The 24,361-nt window shown below is 34.3% G+C and overlaps 2 protein-coding genes across 2 annotated transcripts; both read right to left on the reverse strand.

The window, feature by feature from the left end:
* Positions 1 to 8,457: 8,457 nt before the first annotated feature.
* Positions 8,458 to 14,370, reverse strand: LOC142623395 (aspartyl protease family protein 1-like). The gene is made up of 10 exons (XM_075796803.1): positions 14,010 to 14,370; positions 13,757 to 13,898; positions 11,532 to 11,767; positions 10,575 to 10,799; positions 10,328 to 10,463; positions 10,162 to 10,235; positions 9,975 to 10,077; positions 9,840 to 9,891; positions 8,971 to 9,042; positions 8,458 to 8,865 (listed from the first exon to the last, which is right to left on the reverse strand). Exons 1-10 carry the CDS (start codon positions 14,342 to 14,344, stop codon positions 8,822 to 8,824), a joined length of 1,419 nt encoding a protein of 472 aa, XP_075652918.1. The 5' UTR covers positions 14,345 to 14,370; the 3' UTR covers positions 8,458 to 8,821.
* Positions 14,371 to 19,411: 5,041 nt separating this feature from the next.
* LOC142623394 (aspartyl protease family protein 1-like) lies at positions 19,412 to 23,950 on the reverse strand. The gene is made up of 10 exons (XM_075796802.1): positions 23,464 to 23,950; positions 23,206 to 23,347; positions 21,957 to 22,192; positions 21,509 to 21,733; positions 21,244 to 21,379; positions 21,078 to 21,151; positions 20,893 to 20,992; positions 20,752 to 20,809; positions 19,896 to 19,967; positions 19,412 to 19,790 (listed from the first exon to the last, which is right to left on the reverse strand). The coding sequence occupies exons 1-10, from the start codon at positions 23,796 to 23,798 to the stop codon at positions 19,582 to 19,584; spliced, it is 1,587 nt and encodes a 528-aa protein (XP_075652917.1). The 5' UTR covers positions 23,799 to 23,950; the 3' UTR covers positions 19,412 to 19,581.
* Positions 23,951 to 24,361: the final 411 nt, after the last annotated feature.

Consider the following 24,361-nt stretch of genomic DNA (forward strand, 5'->3'; position numbering starts at 1 on the left):
CTGATTGCACAGGCAGTCTAATTTGTCCCTTCGGAACGACAGCTCTCCCTTCGAAGCTTATCAAGGGTGAGTCATATGCCATCAGATCTTCAACCCTTAAATTCAAGCCTCTAAATAGGTCAGGGTACATGATATCTGCGCCACTGTCTTGATCAACCATTACCCTCTTTACATCATAGTTCCCTATTCTGAGGGTTACCACTAAGGCATCATCATGAGGCTGGATGGTCCCCATCTTGTCCTCTTCAGAGAAACTTAGGATCGGGTGGTACTTGCCTTAATCCTCTTCGGCTAATCCCGTGACTCTTCGGCTAATGTTCGAGCTACTGACATTACCCTGAAAGGAGCTGAGCCAGTCCTTCCAGGTGTTGCAAAAATGACATTGATAGTACCTAGAGGAGGTCTCGACGAAGGGCCGTCGTGGTTTGCCACTCCTGATTGGTTTCCCCGCCCATTGGGTTGGTACAGGAACTGCTTCAGCTTTCCCTCCTTAACCAATTGTTCCAAATGATTCCACAAAGTGCGACAATCCTCGGTGGTATGACCCCTCTCCTGGTGATAATGGCAATGGAGATTTTGGTTGCGTCTCAAAGGGTCCCCTGCCATTTTATTCGGCCATTTGAAAAAAGGCTCATGCCTTATTTTCTCCAACAGTATTGCCGTTGCACCGGCTCCCCGAAGACGGTGTTGACCACTTGTGGGGGTATGTGACCACCACGCCCTGGAAAAATCCCGCGCGGGCCTATTGTTGTTGTATCCGTCCGACCACGAAATCCCTCATTTCTTGTGGGATAACCTTCGCCTTGCCTTTTCCCCGTTGCCTTGATCTTCCTCAACCTTTTTGTACTCGTCGATGCGATCCATCGGTCGACGTACGCTTCGACGAGGTTTCTTTTTTAAGGACTTCCTCAAGTCATGCTGTTGGTAGGCCGACCTTGAAGGTCCTTATTGCTACATCATCGAAAGTCTCCGTCAATTTCGTTGAACATTTCCCAATACCGTCCGAATACGTTTTCGGGGTTTCCCCTTCCCTCATAACCATGGATAGTAAAGAATCCAATGGACGAGGAACTCTACTGCACGTGATAAAGCGAGAACCAAATGCTCTAGTAAGCTCTTTGAAAGAATCAATGGAGCCTGCCCTTAAGCCGTCAAACCATCTCATGGCCACGGGTCCCGGAGCTAGAAGGAAAAATCTTGCATAATAAAGTTTCATTCTGGAATGCCTTTGCCATTCTCCGGCCGAAATGGCTTACGTGCTCCACGGGATCCGTCCGACCATTGTAAAGAGTGAAGGCCGGTTGTGTGAAGCGCCGAGGTAACCTCCCTTCTTCCAATGCGCGTGAAGGGTGACACGGAGATTTGGTGTAACGCTCTTCCCATTGCGTCATTTCCTAAGCCACAGGGGGTAGTCTGCCACGCCTCCCATGCAGATTGTCTTCTTCGGAAGAGAAATATTCACACGGGGGAGTTACGGATCTGCGCCCGTAATTGTCATCCTCGGATCCCTCCGAAGAGGGGTCGAGAGACCGGAGGAGTTCTCCTTCGCCTTTCGTGACGCAATCTCCTCTTTAGGCCGTCAATCTCCTTCGCATGGCCCCGGCATTTCTTTCATAAGGAACTCTGCTTCCTCCTTGCGAATGACTTGCACTTCTGATGGTGTGTGTAGTATGTACACTTCCTTCTCGGTTCTCTCCGTGTTCAGGATGCAAGGAGTGATCCTCACGCTGGGAGCCCACGGACTCCGCGCTGCGTTATGGTCCTGATCCTACCATGATGTCCTAAACTTCCTTAAAGACTAAATCCCCACAGACGGCGCCAATTGTAAGGACACAATTCAAATTCCCAAACTCTGACTGGTGGGAGATGGGCTTGAAAGGCCTTTCTTTACAATAAATTTGTAGAGGATGGGTTTGTAATCTAGATTTCAAGGATGGTTTAGACAATCAGGGAAAGGATGGGCTTTGGGCCCAGTGGGACAAATTAAAGAGTTGTTTGCAAAAGTAAGACAGGGAATTCCTCCTCGGACGAAATTTGAGGATAGTTTATAATAATATTTCTTTGAGTTTGGATACAAAGGTTGATTATCATCTACTATTGGCTCTCTCTCTTCTACTCCAAAAGTCCTCTCCTTTTCTCATATGTCTTCCCTTCTATTTATACTTATTTCCTTCTCTTCATCATCTTCCACTTTTTGGTTGCAATCCTCATTCCGGATACTTGTCCCATCCATTCTTCCCTAAAACCCGCTGGGATTAGGGACCAAGTTCTAAGCTCCATGCTCAGGTCCCATCCTTCCATCTATACAGTCAGCGTATCAATTACAGAGCTTTTAATGTATGGGCGGTGGTAGCAGCTTTACTTTAGACATTCCACCGCTCTTTCTATTGTCTTCCACGTGTACTGTGTATTCCCATAATCGTAGAATTATTTATAATATAATCCGGGGACACTAAACTTCTCTTCCTATGTCCTCGGCCTAATAATCCGAGGACAAATCTACTCCTCGGACGTATTTGGACATTTAGATACTCCACAATCATTTTGATGTCTTCGGATTTGGGTTTCCAGCCCAAAAGACTTCGTTGGGCCATCCTTCATAAATTACTGGGCCCAATACCCCTACAGAAGGTATAAGAAGATAATATATTTTTATGCTTGATTAGCCAAAATATTATTTGTGATGAAAAATATAGAGTGATATAAGTATAACATCACATAGAATGATATGGAGTAGAAATATATATATATATATATATATATATATATATATATATATATATATATATATATATATATATATATACACATATTATTAAAACAAAGAATCGAAGCCGGAACCTACGCTAGAACCTACGCTAGAGTAGTTGAAAATTTAGAGCGGTAATGCTAAAGTAGTTGACTTCTCTATTTGCTTATTGGTTTCTCGTATGCATGCATGTATAGGCTAGGTAGGAGAGAGCTCGTCTTATTTAATTGTCCACACAATCCAAATCAAATTCTAATGAATGTAGCTGATTCTCAAAAAAAAAAAAAAAAAAAAAAAATCTAATGAATGTAGCCGGTCATTACAATGCCAAAATTTTGTGTACATAGTTTTTACATACAAAGTCAAAGTATTTTGTTCATCATATATGGACTTTGAAAACTATGGAATTGATATCTATCAATGGCCCGCCAATGAATTTTTTTCCCCTTAATTTTTGACTTTGAATGTTAGAAAACTTCGTTAATTAAAGGGTTTGGCTTATCTAGCTCCAATACTTTTTTGACTGGATGTTTTCTTTTATTTTAAATATACAATGATAAATAGTAGTAGGTTTAATCTCCATGTTTTATGTGACAGTTTTTAATTAAAACTAAAGAAAATTTTAGTTAAAAAAATACTGGATATAAGCCAAACTCTTAATTAAATAGGGGTATACAATTGTATCAAGACAAACTTGCCATCACATCTTAAATTGCATGTGTGCTTGGTAAACAAAATATATAATTAAACTTAATCCAAAGATAAACAAAGCATAATCTTCAACCCTAGTTATTTAATGGGTTCCTTGTATTGCAAGTTGTGCCAAAAGTCTAACCTTGAAGACTTCTTGATTAACAGAGGTAGAGCTGGGGGGGGGGGGGGGGCATGGCCCCGCTGACTTTCGAAATTTTCCATTAGAGGTAGGATAAATTCACAATTCAAACGAAAAATATACTAATTGCCCCCTGAAATTTTAGAATTTGGACTTCTCAAAATTTAAAATTTAGTTTTATCACAAAAGAAAAAAAAAATATACCTTAAATTTTTTATAATTGATCCCTAAAAATTTTGAACCAGTCCATAATTAGTATAAAAACAACATACCCAAAAAAGAATGCAAAATAACAAGGCCCTAATAACCCAAAAAAAAAAAAACTCTTCATTTACAAATCCATAATAGTAATACCCAATCGTACCGCCAGTAACCACGTTGCCTTCATGCCTCGAGTAGCAGTAGCCACAGCCACAACCATGATCAACAAGACAAGGCAATTCACAAATGTATGTGTCTCTATTTGATGTACTCAACAACTTTACCAATTTATGTTTGCAATAATAGTGTTAATGGTTTTTCATTTGTGTGCATTGTGATTTGTGTTGCATTGTGATATGTGCTAAGCGAAAGGTCTGGATTTGTGCTATAGTGTGAGGGGCTTGTCGATTTGTGCCGTGTGATATTTTAAGTTTAAATCTATTATATACATTTGGATTTGTGCTGATAGTGCTATGTGAGTTATAGATTTAATTGTGTTGATTTTTATTTTTATTTTGTTTAGGCTAAATTAATAGTGTGGAACTGTAGATATAAAAGTGATGCTTCTTTCTTATATGTATATAATTGTTAGAGTAAACCTCCAGTCCGGATGTGGCGTAAATGGGCTGATTTACACTACCAATTAAACACTACCATGTCAGTCCTGTATTGAAAGAGTAATACATACTAGCACACACAATCACATCTCAATTTAACTCAAAATTCCCTCCATATGATTCAGGCCTAAAGAACAAATCCTCCAACGCCTAAACCCAAAGACAACTTCTTCCTCTCCTCTGAGCATCGGATCCCCACTGTTGGCGCCGCTGCACAACTCATCTATGGAGCTGGCGCCGCCGCACCGGACCTAAGGTGTATTCTTTTATGATTGCTATTTCCCCAAACTTTGGATTTCGTGATTTGATGGGTTTGGGATAATTTTTTGGATATCAATTTTTTTTATATATTGGTATGGGTTTTGTTGATTTGGCATGGATTTTTATGTTTTTTGGTATTTTTATGGGTTTTGATTAGATTCTTAAGTGGTAGGTTCAAACCCTAAAATCAATCTGATTGAAGGTTTTTTTTTCCCAGCTAGCCTAGATTTTTTTTTTTTCATATATGCAAAATAAATTGCTTCTTAAATACCAGAAATTGAATGTTTGTTTCAAAATTTTTATCAAGTGAACTGAGGGAGCCATTGAATTTGGTGAAACAGGTGGTGTAGCCTTGAAAATTATATGGACATTTTACTTTGTTTCTCTCAATTGTGGCAATTTCAAGGTGTGACGGTGCTAGCTTCAGAGACGAGGTGTGTGGTGGCGAAGCTCTGGTACTCAAAGGAGAGGAAGAAGTCGTCTTTGGGTTTAGGCGTTGGAGGAGTTGTTCTTTAGGTCTGAATGGTATGGGGAGGATTTTGAGTTTAATTGAGATGGGATTGTGTGTGCTAGTGTGTATTAATCTTTCAATATAGGACTGGTGTGGTAGTGTTTAATTGGTGACGTAAATTAGCCCATTTACGCCACATTCGGACTGAAGGTTTACTCTACTTTTTAATACTAATAGATTATTTGAAAAATTAAGCTCAAAATCAATTGTAAAAAATTGCAATACCATAAAAGAATGTATGGAATAGCTTTGTTGGGTCAAATTTAATTTATCAATTAATGTACTTTCTTTAGAATAAATTATATGTTTGTACTTAAGAATTTTGTTATATTTAGTTTGGTCCTCCTGGAAAAAGTTTTTGGCTTTGCCATTGTCCTGATAGCTATTAAGAATAGTTAGAGCCGTGCAGCTTGGATCTAAGACTGATGCAATTCAAATCCTTCATAATACATCTTATTAATTTCTTGCCGTCTAAATGAACAATGACACCATTATTGCCCATTCCAGTATTTCATTGCAAGTCAAAGACTCCATTTCTCTTAGTCTTACTGTTAGAGACTGGAAGAAATCTTATTTCATCTGTGTAGGATATTTTATGGCCCAAATGACCCAAACTATTAAGAATTTTAAGGTTCTAGATTCTTTTCAACACTGCTCGATTCTATCTGTATATAATTGGAATTTCCTTCTCCAGCTGCACAATTATCTCCTCCAGCAAATAATTTGTAAGCAGACTTCACTTTGAATCATGCCGATTTGGTCTCTGTCCATAAAACCCAATCCTTGGAGCTGAGTTGTTCTAGTGGAATGTTTTTTTTTGTTTTTTTTGTTTTTATCTCAGTGAGGTCATGCTCATAAGATTTGGATCGGGGTGGATTGCACCCGGTGCAATTTCCCTCATTCCCCTCAATTTTTTTTACTTTTTATTTATTTTTACTGCCTGTGTCTAGCACTACCAAAAATATAAACTTGGTGTCCTCACAGAAACATTAGCATAATACAAACTGAAATATCAAAACCAATTTAAAGAAAAGTTAGTAGAAGAGAAACCCGAAGAACTCCTAGAACGAAGTTGTTTGGTCACCAAGAAAATAAAATACTACCAATCATGGTATTTATCCAATAAGAGCATATTTCCCGCTTTATTAATATTAAATAAGAAGCATGCCAAATAACACGTTTGGCTGTAAAATTTTAGATAAGTATAACTCTAACTTAAGATGTATGTACATCATTACGACACTTCAAATAAAGTGTTCATACTTCCTAAACTCTAACAAAGAGACTCCACAACATAGTAACTAGTATAAAATAAGTAAAAATGCGGCCATTGGTCCGGGCCTATAGCCGCGTTTGAAAAAATGTGGCCATAGACCCCTCAAGCCTGTAGTTATGTATTTTAGGCCATGCTTGAAAACGTGGCCTAAACAAACACAGCTCTAGACCAAATCGTCTTATAACCACGTTTTTTTTTGAGCTATAGCCACGTTTTAAAAACGCGGCTATAGAACCTTTTTTTTTTTTTTTTGTAGCAAGATTAAAATGACTGTTTCCAAATTTAATGTTACTTGACCGAATTAACAAACTTCAAACTTAAATAACTAAAATAGTTTTTTGGGAAAAATTATTAGATAGTAAAATTACATTTTTAAATATAAAAAATACCTTCCCAAATTGATGAGGAACAGATGTCATTTCCATTAGCGAAAGTGAGCGGCGCTGGCAACTGGTTGTTACTGGCGGCAAGGTGATGGCCCCGGATTATGTCGTCTCGGTGAGCCATAGCAACATAGTACTCTATGCTTCCTTTCTCTGGAAGCCCATCAAAACCCAGAATTTGCTTAACCCGATCCGAGAAACGGTGGTGAATGTCGAAGCCAAATGAACCCAACCCGTAACAACTCCCAGAACTCAATCCCAACAGTAAAAAAAGAAGAAGAAAAAAAGAAGAAAACAAAACGTGTAAGAGAAGAGTTCTAGAGAAATCTAAAGACTAAAGCCTTTAACTCTTAAGTGGGCCCACTGACCAATGACTATTCTGAAATCTATAGCATTCTAGAGAAATCTAAACTTAAGAGAACAAATCAAAAAAATAATAGAAGCAGCAAACTCCTCTTCAAAAAAAACCCAACAGGTAGTGGCAGCAGCAGCAAACTCCTCTTCAAAACAAAAAAAAACCAGACACCCAACAACAAACTGCAAACCATGAAGAAGACAAAAGAGACAAAGAGGCAAAGGAAGAGAAAATAATAAACGAACCTGAAATGAAGATCTGTGAACACACCAAATTTATTGTCAACACCAATTGATGAGTAAGTCAAGGGTTTTTTTTTTTTTTTAAGAATGAATGAAGATGGAGAGTCAGAAAGTGAAGAGTATTTTTTTTCTGCCTTTTCTTATTTGTATCTTCTTTCAATTTTTTGCCTTTTGTAATTTTTTCTTATGCAAGCTATCTTTTGTAATCTTTTCTCTTGCAAGCTAAAGATTTTGTGATAGGATTAGCTTGCCTATCATGTCACTTCAGAGAAACGGGACTTTTTTTTTTCTTCAGATGAGAACTACAAGCTAAAGATTTGGTGATGGTGTGGTGATCTTCACGTCACTTCAATCTTTTTGGGTTTGTGAGAAACGGGCTTCTTTTTTTTTTTAGATGAAAAACTAATACTATATAATATATTATTATTTTGGGGCCCCTGTTACAAGTGGGGGCCTTAGGCGGGGCCTAAACCGCCTATAGCTTCAGCCGGCCCTGAGTATATGTGAACCGCAAGTCAATGAATATGAACAATGTTGTACAGTTCAAAGCCCAAGACATTGCTTAGCTTGATATTCTTTTTGCAGAGAGAAAAGCAGACTTGGTCTCCGAAAGTTTAGGCATGAAATGACCGAGTAATTTGGAGATATTTAGTTCATATATAGGGAGAGGAAGGTGACATGTTCTCACTTGAGGAAGACCAAGAAAATAGGGGATAGTATAGTCGTCGAGAGAGATAGAGAGCTATTGAGTGCTAGGTGTCACAGGTCGACGCTTGTAGATGAGAGTGAGGTCAAAACCGCGGGTGTTCTAAATCTTCATTGGTGTGTGTTTCTAGGGCCAAATCTGTTTGGGCTGGATGTGGAAACGTTTGCCACCAGTTTATTTGTTTATTTTTTAGTCTTTATGTATATTTTTTAGAAAATTTTTTCCCAACTTTTTAAGAAGTACAAATATGTTTTAGTACAATTTAAACAAAAAGTAATTAGTAAAAGCAAAATAGGCTGATTTCAAAAACACACTCACCTAACAAAACTGAACAATACTATATATTGACATACTAAAAAATTTATACAAAAAAGTGATTGTACATATTACAAACATTTAATCCAAACGGACTCACATGGCAAGAAAATTAGCAAGCTATTGATGGTTCCAATTTCTTTTGACTTTTAAATTCAATACAAATAATGATACTGGGGTCCAGAAAGTCTCGCCAAATAAAAAGATATCATACAATAGCTAAGACTGAAACAAAAATCATCAAGATTGTGCAAGTAAAAGCCTTCAACTTGGGTGAATGACTAGATGGAGCTTTGGCTTGTGGATTGGGGGCAAAAGCAGGAGAGGTAGCAGGAGAGACTGATGGACTGCTAGGTGAAGCAGTAGGAGAGTGTCATGGGCTGATAGTAGAAGTGTTCAAATTTGAATCATCGTAACCTGTGGACACCATGTCTCTTTATGGTCATAAAGAATTTAATAGGAGAAGAAAAAATTGACTCGCATAATGAAATTCAATATAAAGAAAAAGTTGAATTAACTCACAGTTAGATGGCTTCCAACCTAAGATCATCTTATCTCGATTGAAAACTATGCGATAACCAGTCATGAAGTTTTCTGGATAAAATAAATTAAACCATAAAGTTGAAATTCTCAATTTAAACATGTTAGGACACATAATAGCTAAATGACATAAGAGACCGTGAAAGTCCAGGTGCTGGTTTTCCCAAAACAGAAGTTGACAATATTGGCTTGTTTTATGTGCAATGATTATATGAAAACCATGTTTGCGGTTTCTTCTGCACATGCTAAAGTCTTATTTAAAACATAGAGTGGAGCTAACCATGAATAGTTTCCTGTTGTTTAAACCTCCCATTGATAATGTCTTACTACATAAACTTTAAAAATTTTAAGTTAGAGACAGCTAATAGGATTCTTGGCATAATGTTTTTTAGCCATATTGTGGAAATGTTGGTTTAACACGGATGAGATCACTTAATTTAAAGGGTTAATATAGTAATGATTTAGAAAATTTAATATTAATTGGACACAAGATGATTGAAATATGTAGATCTGACCTATTTACCAAAAAGTTGCAATTTACCCACCCCAAGAAATCACATTCATCAATCTAGAAATTATGTAATATTGTTCTCCCAAAAAAGAAAAAGAAAAAGAAAACTCAAATACTTTATTGCTTTTTATCAACTTCATAATTCATAATCAATAAAGTTGCAAATAACGTAAGGTTAAGTAAAGCATCCAAACTTTGATTGTTTTCTCTGTCTGATAGTCTCCTTATAAAAGGAATGAATGCACAAATGTAAAATTTCAAAATAAAACATGAAAATGAAATTTTATCAAGACAAACTGGTTTATAATCAGGATAGTAATTTTGATAAATATATACTTACGTCCTATGATGTTTATATCTGTACTTTTGAGAATAGCTAGACAATATCCACCCTGGAGACCACAACATCAATTTTCAGCATAACATAGGCAAGAATAAGATCTTAAATTAAGCACTAATAAGTGCGACAACACACCTTTGTAGAGAACGCTTCTGTTGTTGGATTAGTGAGATAATATTGTTCTCCACCTTTCATTGTCAGATTCATTATAGGGATCATAGGTGAGGATTGATTTGCACTACAATTAAAGTGGAGCTAATTAGTGGTTCAAAGTTGAAAAGAGAGAACCAATACAAAATAAGAATAGGTTTTCCCTAAATACCTCAAGTCATAACAGTATTCAAAAGGAATTTGGGAATTTGATAAATTTCGCTTTTCTGTGACCTGGGAATTGAACTGCAAAGTAACACAAATCACATACATTCATTTGCCATAAGATGAAGTTCCAATGATATATAAAACTAAAAGTTGTCATTTAAATTACTTACAGTTTTAGAAATAAATGTATAAGCTGGATCCGTTAAGTGTGTAAACGATGTACCAGAGTCAAAGATTGCACTGAACTCCATTTTAGAAACATTCACTCCAACATTTATCTGAGTGATGCTAATGTTATAAGTTGGACTGGTAACAAGTTTACAAGGGAAAATTAGTGCAAGCAGCATGAGGTTCTAATCCAAGACAGTCTTCTTGCTAAACTAAATAATTTTACAATGTTCAGAAGTGACAACTTACACTGAGGACCCAACAGTGAATGATGTTTCTTTTTGTTCCGAGGTGCCATTATCTCCAAAATTCATTCTCCCTGTCCCATCAGATCCAAAACACATGGAAAAAGAATTTGGACCTAGCCCTTTTCTTGCTATGGTGCTAGGAACAGATATATTACCAAGATCAAGCCCAAGTAGACCGTTTGGTGCAATTCCATTCAGAAAAATACCAGTCTCATTTTTACCACAACTGAAACAAAATGAAAGGGTTAGATCACAAGGGTTACACACAAATTAATGAAAATTTGCTGAAATGATCTGACCAGGAGGTATTAACAAGAAGCAACTCAATGATTAGATCCCCTCACCCCTAATTATCAAATTATCAAAGAAAAAGTAATGCTGGATAATTTTTTTTAGTGGTCATACTAAAGACATTAATTTTTTTTCTAGTAATATCACCAGCCCTCTAAAAGTGTATGATATCATGATAATCCTGGGCATAACCTACCTCCCTTAAGGTTCTTCAGTAAGCCTGAGGCAATAAAACACTTTGATAAACCTCACCAATGATTGCACTTATTTGAAGAGGAAAAGTGGCATACCAAACTCTAAATTTATCATCCAAATGATTGATATTTACAGAAATATCAGCTATTCCATAATTTTATCTTTTTAACTAACAATTGTTTTATATATTGTGGCAATTTCTTAAAGTGCTACAGTAGAGTACCTGTAGTGGCGGTTTGGAAAACGTTGGCGACTACCTATTGTGGCAATTCCTAAAAGTGCTGTATTAGATTTTCTATAGTGGCGGTTTTCAAAACCGTTGGGAAAAAAACACAGCTATAGAACAGATTTTTTTTTTTTTTTTGGTAGTGAAATGATATTGCTTACGATTTATAATTAGTATGATGTTCACTTGAAACAATATTTCTTTCAAAGATTTTGATAGCTAGGAAAGTAATGAAAAATAACCTACCCTAAAGTGATTGGAGCATCTACAACTTTTGATTGATCATCATCTGTAATTAAGTGCAAAACATCCTCTACCAAGATCCCAGAAGTTGACGTGTTGTTTGAAAGATACACAGCACTATATGCACAATCGCTATTAGCTGAAGGACATTGATTTGGATCGCAATAGATGCTGCTGTTGCAAGAAACTTTATTGCTTGTTGTTGATGCATTAGGACTGTAGATGTTGAAGTTTACTACCTGCTTGGCAAAAAGAATAATTGTTATTGCATTTTGATATTAAAACGAATAAATGATATTTTGATTTTGGTAAAAAATTGGTTGATTGAATTAAAAAAGTTATGAGTTTCACGGGTTAATTAAGTTCTAGTGGGAAGTTATTGTTTCAGTAAGTAACCTGTTCACATATTAACAAGGAAAGAATCTAATTTCATTTACAATTGATGGTTTTATAGGACTTTTAGGGTTGGATGCAAGAAATGGGTCAATTCCACGAATATGGGAGAGGTAGAGGCAGTGGCGGAGTTAGAAATTTAGGTCAGAGGGGGCAAGATTAGAAGACAAAGGCCAAAGGGGGCAAGATTAGAAGACAAGATTAAAAGTAAAAAAATGAATCTGAAATTTTTTTTATCAATATTAATAACAAAAGAAATAAACAACTATATGCTAATGTAATTACCATATAGAATCTAACATAAAATCATGGTTTTAAAAACCAGAACGGTAAAAGAATCGAAAAAGAGACTGGTTATCGGTTTTTTGGTCAGACCGGTAGTCAAACTGATAACATCATAAATAATATAATTAATTTTTTTAAATAATAAAAATTAAAAAAATATATTTTAAGTTTTTTTAACTAAGAATATTCAAATTAAACATATATATATATATAATTTTAAAAAATAACTTGAGTTTAGTTTTCGTGTATTAAATTTAGGAATAAAAATAACAAAACCTAACAGTAATAGTTTTAATTTTCCAATGATATTTTTTTAACAAATCTAGTGGAGCATTTGTGGCAATAATATATAATGACTTGTAAAATCATCTAATATTAATATGAAGTGCCATGTTCCCAACATTTATACAATACTTTCACAACAAATCATGTATGATAAGTTGTTATTGATTTAATTTGAACACACCACTTAAATTATTTTTATTCACTAGTATTAGCTAGTAACTATCCTACACTTAAGATTTATTATAAAAATATTGTGAAAATATTGTGATAGCATTTCTTAATTTTAATTTTTTATTTTTTATTTTATTTTTCCCTTATCTCTTTTTTCTTCATCCACACATTTCTTTATTATTATTTTCTCTTTTTTTCTCCTCCACACATATTATTTCCCTTCTCTCTGATCTCTATCTTCACTTTTGACCACTTTTCTTTTTACTTTTCTCTACTACCAGACTACCACTTCATCCACTTCATATTCCACAACATACCAATATACTATATTATAATTATATGTAAAAAAATTTGCAAGTTCAGGGGGGGCACTTGCCCCCCGCCCCCCCCCCCCCCCCCTCCCTCCGCCCCCGTAGAGGTATGATGATGAGGCTTTGTCAAACAATTAGGTTGTTATATCTTGGAGGACAGAAGTTGAAGAGAAAGGTTTGTGTTATTGGTTTTTGATTTTGAGCACTGCATATGGCTTAAATCTTCTCAAAGAGTCATGATCTCCATGCCTCAATTAGAACCTTTTTCTGACTAAATCATTGACTTTTCTAATTATAAAACGACTAATGTCTTATATTTTTACCAACAATTTTAACTAGATTTAATAAAGCCAATACCTTAGAACTTAGAAGCCTAATCACACAATATTGAAAATCTCAACAAACCGTTCCATTTAAAGCCAATACCTTAGACCTTGTTTTTAAAAAAAAAATTCATAGTACAACAGGGAAGTGGAGATTTGATTCTCCTATTTAAGGAGAGCAAGTTATGCCACTTAAACTACTATTTCTTGACATCTTAGACTTTGTATATTAAGAAATATTGGATTTTTCTAATTGTCCTGTATGTAATTTATTTATTTTTTAACTTCTTTGGTTGTCATATCCTTGTAATGCAAATATATATAATTTTTTTTAGAAGAAAAATATATCACAATTACACAATAAATGATTCCAGATAGGAGTACTTGAAGTAAAAATATAATTCAAAGATTAGAAATCCATGAGTCCAAGCAAATAAGTTATAGATAATAAATAACATACCTGTCCAGATGATGTTTGTAAGCTGGTTTCGCAAGTACTGTTGTTACAATCGCATGGTAGCCAGAACAAATCACTACCTGTGTCTAATGCTACCAAATATGATACACTTGGTGTCCCCACAGAAACATTAGCATAATACAAACTGAAATATCAACACCATTTTGAAGAAACAAAGTTAGAAGAAAAGGAACAGGAACTCCAAGGAAAAAAAAAAAGAGAGCAAAGTAAAAGGAGTGACTCTTAAGGATCATACAATCCCATACTGTTGATGAGGAGGGTGCCGTTTCCATTAGCAAAAGTGAGCGGCGCTGGTGACTGGTTGTTACTGGCAGCGAGGTGACGGCCGCGGATTATGCTGTCTCGGTGAGTCATAGCAACATAGTACTCTACGCTCCCTTTCTCTGGAAGCCCCTCAAAGCCCAGAATTTGCTTAACTGGATCCGAGAACCGATGGTGAATGTCGAATCCAAATGATCCCAACCCGTTACAGATCCCGGAATTCAATCCCAGTAGTAACAATACCAGTAGCATGTATGATCCGGAAGTCAATGAATATGAAGAAGCTGAACTGGTCCCAGCCAAAGCCATTGCTTAGTTTGAAGTCTTTTCAGAGAGAAAACCAGACTCGGTCAATTATTAAAGCTAAAGCATGAATGATCGAGCACTATGAAGAGTTTTAGTTTATGTAGGGAAAGAAAGTTGACACGTTCTCATCAGAACAAAACCAAGAAGATGCCATAGAAATAGTCTTTGAGTGAGAGAGAAAAGAGAGCTATCGAGAGCTGGGGGTGTTTGGTTTGGTCGACGCTTACGTTGGTGAAAGGCAAGTCGTGCGAAAGTGAGGTCGAAACCCCGGGTGTTTTATTAAATATTCAGTTATTCTTTTCTTCGCCAAATAAAATACTCAGTTATTCACGGTCTCATTATTTTTTCGCTCCCCAAGAAAAACATTCTAGTTGTTAAAGAGCAATGACTATAAAAATAAAAATAAAAGTTGTAATGAGCAAGAAATATTTTCTGGGGATTGTTTATTATTACAACTGCTAACAGATTTTATATATATATATATATATATATATATATATATATATATAATTTTATGGGATAATGGCTATTTTCTTGATCGTGAAGACTTGTGTTGGAGTTTTTACATGTCTGTCTATATGCTTTTATATTCAATAGCCATGCTCCTATTTGTGTAACGACTCCGCTCCAATTGTATAGATATTATCTGCTTTAGGGTCTATACTATTAGTTTGTTTAAACTCCTATACACTCAGCTTGTTTAATTTAATTAATTAATCAAGTTAATACTTAGGTTTAATATTCAGATCTAGGTTAAACACAAACAATCATATCACTTAATGTGGAAAAGCAAAGTTGACAAGTGATATGATAACCTAGGAAAACCAATGAAACTAACAGTTTCAAGGTAAAAAACCTGGGAAAGATTTAACCTAAACTATTCTTAAGGCAACAAATTCACTATGATAGAATGAAAGTTTACTATAGATTTTTCCCTAAATTTAAAGCTACGCCTTGTAGTATTTATTTACGTGACCATATGTAGTTCCGAATCCACTGACTTTTCTTTTTGAATTTGTTGAATACAAACACCCACGTTTGTGACTTTTCTTATTCAAAACTTTAAATTATCAGCTATGTATGATCTTGTATGCAGCAACTTATTCCACTAGTTCTTGAATATAGATCTTCTTTTTGGTAGATGCTTGTTGAGTTAGAAGGCTATATAAACCTCACAAATCTCATAGGAGTAACTCACAAGACTTCCAAGAACTTCTGAAACATATTTAGGGTTTTCCTTTTAAACTAGGTAGTGTTAGACACAAACCCAAAACGTTTTCGTGGGCTTTGAGCCTAATTAAAATTCTGCTGAACACAATTTTCAATCGGTCGGGACTTTCTTTCGATCAGTCGAGTCTTGTAGATTATGAATTCTTCTTTCTACAGCTTGACTATTCTTGAATCTTGCACTTGAATCATCATGAGCAATGTCTAACACTTAAACTAGACATGTTTTTGTTCTTGGTTTGACAACTCACATAAAATTAAAACCTAAACATTTATTCATAAATATTTAGAACCTAACACATGCCCCTCACAATTTTGTTCTCATGAAGCTTAGCAATTAAGGAATATCAAAATACGGTCGTCATACTCAGAAGAAAAAAAAAAAACGAAAACTTCCTTCCATGTGGTTAACTTAATAAGATCTAGTATTTATATATGTACATAACAGTAAGGACATGCTAGGGTTTAACTACAATTACTAAAACAATCTTAGTTAAGCTTCTTTAATGACTAATTTGTCCCTTTAGTAAAACACTTCAATTCTGTCTAGGAAGAACAATCCTACTCTAATTAGTACTTCTTTAATAAAATCAGCCAAGTAGTTACGTATACCAACTACACTAAATAAAACAAACTTGTGAATTCACTTAGGCTTGCAGGAGCTTAAAATAAGGCATCAAATTGAACTTCAACTATTTTTATATACTATAATTTATTTAATTTAACATAAAAAATAACTATTAAAAATACCATGCAATGCTATACTTTGAATTGGATATTACAATCTACCCTCCTTAAAAAATTTCGTTTTTGAAATTCTACATACCTCCGCTTAGAAATAACTGGACACTAATGAGGACGTTAAGGATTTAAGTGGGAGGGATTGTGATGCCCCAATTTGATTGATTGTGTGTGTTGTGTGGGTGTGTGATGAGTCTTACATCGGGTATTTACTGGGTAGATCTGGGCTTTATTAATAACTACAAACAACTTCAATTGTGACCAGTTTCTTTGAGGTATAATATAAATGTGGCTAGCGTTTTTTCTTGAGTCATTACAATATGTTCTGAATTTTTTTTATATAATTATTATCTAAATTTCCTATAATTTTTCTGAAAAAGTTGGCATCGGGTTTTCATTTATCATGTTCTCAATCAAAACACAACATCAAAAATCTAATAAGCGCTATCAAAGCCCTACACACCTTAAGAATATTCAAGAAATTAAAATATAGTTTTTCACATGTCTTGCCAATGCTGTCACTTGTGTGATATATTCAAATTGTCATTCTTATTTTCCACTATCATGTATCTCAATGTTAGATTCTTGGTCATTGATCTAAACGTTTTGTTACAAGTTGTTAGTGTTTATATAACTTATATTGCTGACAAATTCCATGTGCGTATATAAGTGATCTGCGAGGGTTGTTGTACGTGTAATTCAGGTTAAAGTATGTGTAATGAGCAGATGTTGAAGATCTAGAAACTTGGTCAAGCAATTAATAAAGTCCGTCATCAGAAGCTTCGCAAGCTAGATTATGGGAACCAACAATCCTATATAGTTTACTTGAAGACTAATTGAATCTCAACTTTCACCTACTTTTAAAAACCCAATTGAGGCACGAATTCACTGGGTCAAATGGGAAAATCTCAACTTGAATAATTATTTTTTTTCTCACTCGCCCTTTAAAGTCTAAGGGTCCGTTTGGATAGAACTTATTGTTGAAAACTGAAAATACTGTAGCAAAATAATTTTTAAATGTGTGAATAGTGCTGTGGGACCTATTTTTAATAAAAAATTGTTAAAAAAGTATGTCTGCGCGCTTGTCCCTCCGCAGCTGAAAAAAAAAAAAAACAAAAAACAAAACAAAACGTGAACGCAGCAAATATAAGCTGGATCCAAACCCTCTCTAAACCTTTTAATTTTAGGAGGTTGTGATAAATTAAGTTAGAAAGAGGGATGAAAAAGTCTCTACAAATTATTTAGTAGATTTGGCTAGCAATAAATTTTTAATGATAATATGGGCAGGTGTATGCAAAATGTTGAGGGAGCTGTGGCGTTGAATAAGATTATTTATGAATAAATTGCACTTCGGCTCACGTACGTCAAAGAGACCAGCTTAGATCCCACCTTGCGTATTATAATTTATGTTTGTTGAAACGCTAGAGTAAGTCACAAAATGACGTTATCAATAAGAGGTGGTAGGTGAATTTGGACGTGGACAATGATCATTATTCTCTTGAAATGATGTATAACCTTTTTTGGATTTTCTAGTGCTGTAAATGAAGATCAAGTGTTTATTTTTATGTTGTCTCGTGATGCAACAAACTCAGCTGCATAGGCATGTACCCTTACAAATCTAAATCACTTGTAGGAAGTGTTGGCATGGGCTATATATGTGAAGTTTAGTTTGTGTTTGATTTGGATTATGACCTGATTATTTGACCCGATATAAAATTATTACAATTTTTGACCCATTTTTAGCCGATTGTAGATCCCCTATGCAAGATATAAATACTGCTGTTATAGATTAGGGTTCGTTGGGTTTATGAGCGAGAAACACTATAATGTTGTATCTTGTATTTTTTTTTTCTTTGGAGATAGCAAATCATTGCAACTCCACAGACGGAGTTAAATTGTCAAATCACGTAATTTCCTGTGTCGTGCTATTGCCTTATGTGTGTGTTATTTTTCAATATGTTTTTCATTTCTCACATATCTGTGAATTCGTTTATATTCCCAATAAGAAGTTCTTCAAGAGAGTAGATTCCTTACCAAAAAATACTATGGCACAAAATAAATGATAGTATGGGTGTGGATTATATATGTGTGTGGACTACATTGCTTTATTACATTCTTCATACTTGTAAAATATCAAAATGATTGGAGATTAATAACTATCTAATCATAAAATTTTTAAATTATATTTGAAGAATTTTTAACCTTAAAATTTAATGCAAAACATAATTTAATGAATCAAATAGTAAATATCATTTGCTTAACACGGCATTTGGCATACACGTGAATAACAAAGAGAATATATAATCTAAAGGTTGAATTCTCAAAATATTGATACAATATAAAAATTTCTGCAATGATAAAGAGTTATAGTAGCTTTGACTCGAATCAAGGTACACTTGATGCAACCCATTTGGATGTTATACTAATCCATAACTTTTAATTTAAAGGATTAACATTTTGAAATTTCGACTAACGCCAAATTTCGCGTAAATCAGATATTATATATTTACTATCTCATACACAAACTTATGTTTTATATATAATTTTTAAAGTTTAAAAAACTTGAAATTTAAATATTTCATTATTAGGTAGTTACAAATCTTCAGTCACCTTGATCTTTTGCAAATATAGAAACTATAAGAAGATAATGTATTCTGATGCTTGATTCATCAAAAAATATATATATATATATATATATTTTTTTAAATAAAGTGGTATAAGTATAACTTCACATAAAATTATGTGGAGTATAATTGGAATATATTATTATTATTATTATTAAACCAACGAATCAAAGCCGGAAACTACGCTAGAGTGGTTGAAAATTCAGAGAGATGAAGTGGGTTCACCATGTAAATGTGGTTTTGTGCCAAACTTGTTTGAATTGGAACTGGAAATGTTTGCCCCCAGTTTATTTTTTAGTTTTTATGTGCAATTTAAAGTCTATTTTTTTCTCCAATTTTTTTCATAGTTCAAGTATATTTTAGTATACTTTTAACAAAAAGTAATTAATAAAAAGCTACATAAGTTGATGTAAAAAACACATTCAATTAACAAAACTAAACAATACTATATATTTGGCAGACTCAAAAATTTATACGTAAAAATGATTCTTGAAACTATAAATTTTTTGAACATTTAGTCCAAACAGACTCAAAACGCCAAGAAAATTAGCAAGCTATCGATGGTTCCAATTTCTTTTGAGTTAACTTTTAAATTCAATACAAATAATGATACAAGGACCGTGAAAGTCTCGCCAAATAAAAAGATGATCAAACAATGGCAAAGAATGAAACAAAAAGCATCATGATTGCGCAAGTAAAAGCCTTCAACTTGGGTGAATGACTAGATGGTGCTGTGGCTTTTGGATTGACAGAAAGAGCAGGAGAGGCAACAGGAGAGAGTGATAGACTGCTAGGTGAAGCGGCAGGAGACTGTGATGGGTTGATAGGTGAAGTGTTCGAATTTGAATCATTGTAACCTGTGGGCACCAAGTCTCTTTATGGTCATAAAGAATTCAATAGTAGAAGAAAAAATTGACTTGCATATTGTAATTCAATCTAAAGAAAAAGTTGAACTAACTCACAGTTAGATGGCTTCCAACCTATGACCTTCTTATCACGGTTGAAAACTATGTGATAACCAGTCATGAAGTTTTCTGGATGAAATAAATAAAACCATATTGTAAGTGAAAATTTCTCAATTTAAACATGTTTAGACACATAATGGCTACTTGATATAAGGGACCAAGAAAGTCCAAGTGTTGGTGTTCCCAAAATAGAAGTTGACAAATGACAATAATGGCTTGTTCTATGATGCAATGATTAAATGAAAACCATATATGTTTGCAGTTTCTGATGCATGTGTTAAAGTCTGATTTAAAAGAGTGGAGCCAACCATTGTTTACACCTCCAATTGATAGTCTTACTATATAAACTTTATAATTTTTAAGTTAGAGACAGCTAATAGGTTATATTCTTGGCATAATGTATTTTGACCATATTGTGGAAATGTTGGTTCAACTAGATGAGATCACTTAACTATAAGGGTTAATATAGTAATGATTAATTTTAATTGGACACAAGATGATTGAAATTTGTAGGTCTGACCTATTCAACAAAAATTTGCAATTTAACCACTCCAAGAAATCACATTCATCAATCTAGAAATTATGTAATATTGTTCTCCTAAAAAAGAAAAAGAAAATTCAAATACTTTATTGCTTTTTATCAACTTCATAGTTCACAATCAATAAAGTTGCAAATAAAGTGAGGTTATATAGAGCATCCAAACTTTAAACGTTTTCTCAGTGCCTGATAGTCTCCTTATAAAGGAATGAATGCACAAAGGTAAAATTTCAAAATGACAAATAAAACATGAAAATGAAACTTTTATCGAGACAAACTGGTTAATAATAAAGATAGTCATTGATAAATACTTACGTCCTATGACGTTTATATTTGTACTTTTGAGAAGAGCTAGACAATAGACATATCCACCCTGGAGACCACAACATCAATTTTCAGCATAACATAGGCAAGAATAAGATCTTAAATTAAGCACTAATAAGTGTGACAACACACCTTTGTAGTGAAAACTTCTGTTGGATTAGTGAGAGAATATTGTTCTCCACCTTTCATTGTCAGGTTTATTATAGGTATCATATATCCGGTTTGATTTGCACTACAAATAAAGTGGAACTAATTAGTGGGTCAGAGTTGAAAGGAGAAAAACCAATACAAAATAAGAATAAGTTTTGCCCAAATACCTCAAGTCATAACAATATTCAAAGGGCATTTGGGAATTGGATGAATGTCGTTTTTCTGTGACCTTGGAATTGAACTGCAAAGTAACATAAATCACATACATTCATTTGCCATAAAATGAAGTTCCAATGATATATAAAACTAAAAGCTGTCATTCAAATTACTTACAGTTTTAGAAATAAATGTATAAGCTGGGTCCGTTAGGTGTGTAAACGATGTACCAGAGTCAAAGATTGCAGTGAACTCCATTTTAGAAACATTCACTCCAACATTTATTTGAGTGATGCTAATGTTATAAGATGGACTGGTAACAAGTTTACAAAGGAAATATTAGTGCAAGCAGCACGAGGTTCAAGTCAAAGATAGTCTTCTTGTTAAACTAAATAATTTTGCCATTAATTGACATTTACAATGTTAAGAAGTGACAACTTACGATGAGGGCTCAGCAGTGAATGATGTTTCTTTTTGTTCTGAGGTGCCATTATCTGCAAAATTTATTCTCCCAATCCCATCAGATCCAAAACACATGGAAAAAGAATTTGGGCCTTGCCCTTTTCTTGCTATGGTGCTGGGAACAGATATACTATCAAGACCAAGCCCAAGTAGGCCATTTGGTGCAGATCCCTCTAGCAAAATACCAGTCTCATTTTTACCACATCTGAAACAAAATGAAAGGTTTAAATCACAAGGGTTAGACACAAATGAATAAAAATTAATGAAAATTTGCTGAAATGATTTGACCATGGAGTATTAATAAGAAGCAACTTCGATGAATCAAATCCCCCCACCCTCAATCATCAAATTATCAATGAAAAAGTAACTTGAAACAATATTTCTTCCAAAGATTTTGGTAGCCAGGAAAGCAATGAAAAATAACCTACCCAAGGGTGATCGGAATGTCAATAGCTTTTAATTGATCATCGTCTGTAATTAAGTGCAACACATCCTCTACCAAGATCCCAGAAGTTGACGTGTTGTCTGCAAGATATGGATATGTATATGCACAATTACTATTATTTGAAGGACACTGACTTGGATCGCATAAGTTACTGCTGTCACAGGAAACCTTTTTGCTTGTTGATGATGCATTAGGACTGTAGATTTTCAAGTTTAAATCCTGCTTGAAAAAAAGATTAATTGTTGTTGCATTTTGATATTGAAATGAATAAATGAAAATTTGATTTTGGTAAAAATTTGGTTGACTGATCCGAAAAGGTGTGAGTTTGATGGGTTAGAAAAGTTCTAGGGGGAAGTTATTATTTCAGTAAAAAAACTTATGCCCATAATAATATGGAAGTAATCTAATTTAATTTATAATTGTTTGTGTTGGATGCAAGAAATGGGTCAATTCCACGAACATACATGGGAGAGATAGAGGTATGATGATTAATTAGGATTTGTCAAACAATTAGGTTGTTATATCTTGGAAGAGAGAAGTTGAAGAGAAAGGTTTGGGTAATTGGTTTTTGATTTTTGCGACTGCATATGGCTTAAATCTTCTCAAAGAGTACATGATCTCCATGCCTGATCAATTACAACCTCTTCTGAATCAATCATTGACTTTTCTAATTATAAAACGACTAATTTCTTATATTTTTACCAACAGTTTTAACCAGATTTAATAAAGCCAATACCTTAGAACTCAGAAGCCTAATCACAATATTAAAAATCTCAACGAACCGTTCCGTTTAAATCCAATAACTTAGAATTTTTATTTCTTTTTTAATTTTAATTTTAGTTTTTAAATTTCATAGTATAATAGGGAAGTGAAGATTTTTAAACTTAATTTGATTCTCCTATTTAAAGAGCAAGTTATGCCACCATACTACTATTTCTTGACATCTTAGACTTTTTATACAAGGAAATATTGGATTTTTCTATTTGTCCTGTATGTATTTTATTTATTTATAACTTTACATATGTTTTAACTTCTTTGCTTGTCATCCTTTATAATGCAAATATATATATATATACACACACACATATATAATTTGTAGAAGAAAAAGATATCACAATAACACAATAAATAAATAATTCCAGATATATATGAGCACTTGAAGTAAGAATATAATTCAAAGATTAGAAATCCATGAATCCAAGCAAGTAAGTTATATATAATAAATGACATACCAGTACAGATGATTTCGGTAAGCTGGTTACGCAAGTACTGTTGTTACAATCGCATGGTAGCCAGAACAAATCACTGCCTGTGTCTAATGCTACCAAATATGATACACTTGGTGTCCCCACAGAAACATTAGCATAATACAAACTGAAACCATTAAAAAAAAAAAAAAAAAAAAAAAACAAGTTAGTATATATAAAAGGAACAGGAAGAACTCCAAGGAAAAAAAGAAAAGAAAAAGGAGTGACTCTTAAGGATCATACCTTCCCAAAGTGTAGAGGAAGAAGGTGTCATTTCCATTGGCGAAAGTGAGCGGTGCTGGTGACTGGTTGTTACTGGCGGCGAGGTGACGACCCCGCATTATGCTGTCTCGGTGAGTCATAGCAACATAGTACTCTACGCTCCCTTTCTGTGGAAGCCCCTCAAAGCCCAGAATTTGCTTAACTGGATCCGAGAACCGGTGGTGAATGTCGAATCCAAATGATCCCAACCCGTGACAGATCCCGGAATTCAATCCCAGTAGTAACAATGCCAGTAGTATGTATGATCCGGAAGACAATGAATATGAAGAAGATGAACTGGTCCAAGCCAAAGCCATTGCTTAGCTTGAAGACTTTTCAGAGAGAAAACCAGACTTGGTCTATTAATAAAGCTAAAGCATGAATGATCGAGCACTATGAAGAGTTTTAGTTTATGTAGGGAAAGAAAGTTGACAAGTTCTCATCAGAACAAAACCAAGAAGATGGCATAGAAATAGTCGTTGAATGAGAGAGAAAAGAGAGCTATCGAGAGCTGGGGGCCGGTGTTTGGTTTGGTCGACGCTTATTGGTGAAAGTCATGTCGTGCGGAAGTGAGGTCGAAACCGCGGGTTATTCTTTTCTTCGCCAAATAAAATACTCTGTTATCCACGTTCTCACAATTTTTTCTGCCCCCCAAGAAAAACATTCAAGTTGCTAAAAAAAAAAAAAATTGTAATGAGCAAGAAATATTATCTGGGGATTGTTTATTAATATTACCACAAACAGCTTTTTTTTTTAAAATTTTTATTTTATGGGATAGTGCCTATTTTCTTGATTGTGGAACCTTGTTCTATAGAGTATTTTTTATATATTTAATTATTATCTGAATGTCCTGTAATTTTTCTGGAAAAGTTGATATCAA

Source organism: Castanea sativa, chromosome 2 (genome assembly GCF_040712315.1).
Source record: "Castanea sativa cultivar Marrone di Chiusa Pesio chromosome 2, ASM4071231v1".
Taxonomy (NCBI): Eukaryota; Viridiplantae; Streptophyta; class Magnoliopsida; order Fagales; family Fagaceae; genus Castanea; species Castanea sativa.

What these genes read in the sequence shown, in the direction of transcription:
- LOC142623395 (XM_075796803.1), bottom strand. Translation starts at nt 14,344, where the DNA reads ATGGCTTTGGCTGGGACCAGTTCAGCTTCTTCATATTCATTGACTTCC. An exon ending in ATACATTTATTTCTAAAACT is followed by an intron (nt 10,236 to 10,327) that starts GTAAGTAATTTA and finishes GTTACTTTGCAG; the next exon opens with TTCAATTCCCAGGTCACAGA. An exon ending in AGGTTGGAAGCCATCTAACT is followed by an intron (nt 8,866 to 8,970) that starts GTGAGTTAATTC and finishes TGGTGTCCACAG; the next exon opens with GTTACGATGATTCAAATTTG.
- LOC142623394 (XM_075796802.1), bottom strand. Translation starts at nt 23,798, where the DNA reads ATGGCTTTGGCTTGGACCAGTTCATCTTCTTCATATTCATTGTCTTCC. An exon ending in GAATATTGTTATGACTTGAG is followed by an intron (nt 20,993 to 21,077) that starts GTATTTGGGCAA and finishes CTTTATTTGTAG; the next exon opens with TGCAAATCAAACCGGATATA. An exon ending in AGGTTGGAAGCCATCTAACT is followed by an intron (nt 19,791 to 19,895) that starts GTGAGTTAGTTC and finishes TGGTGCCCACAG; the next exon opens with GTTACAATGATTCAAATTCG.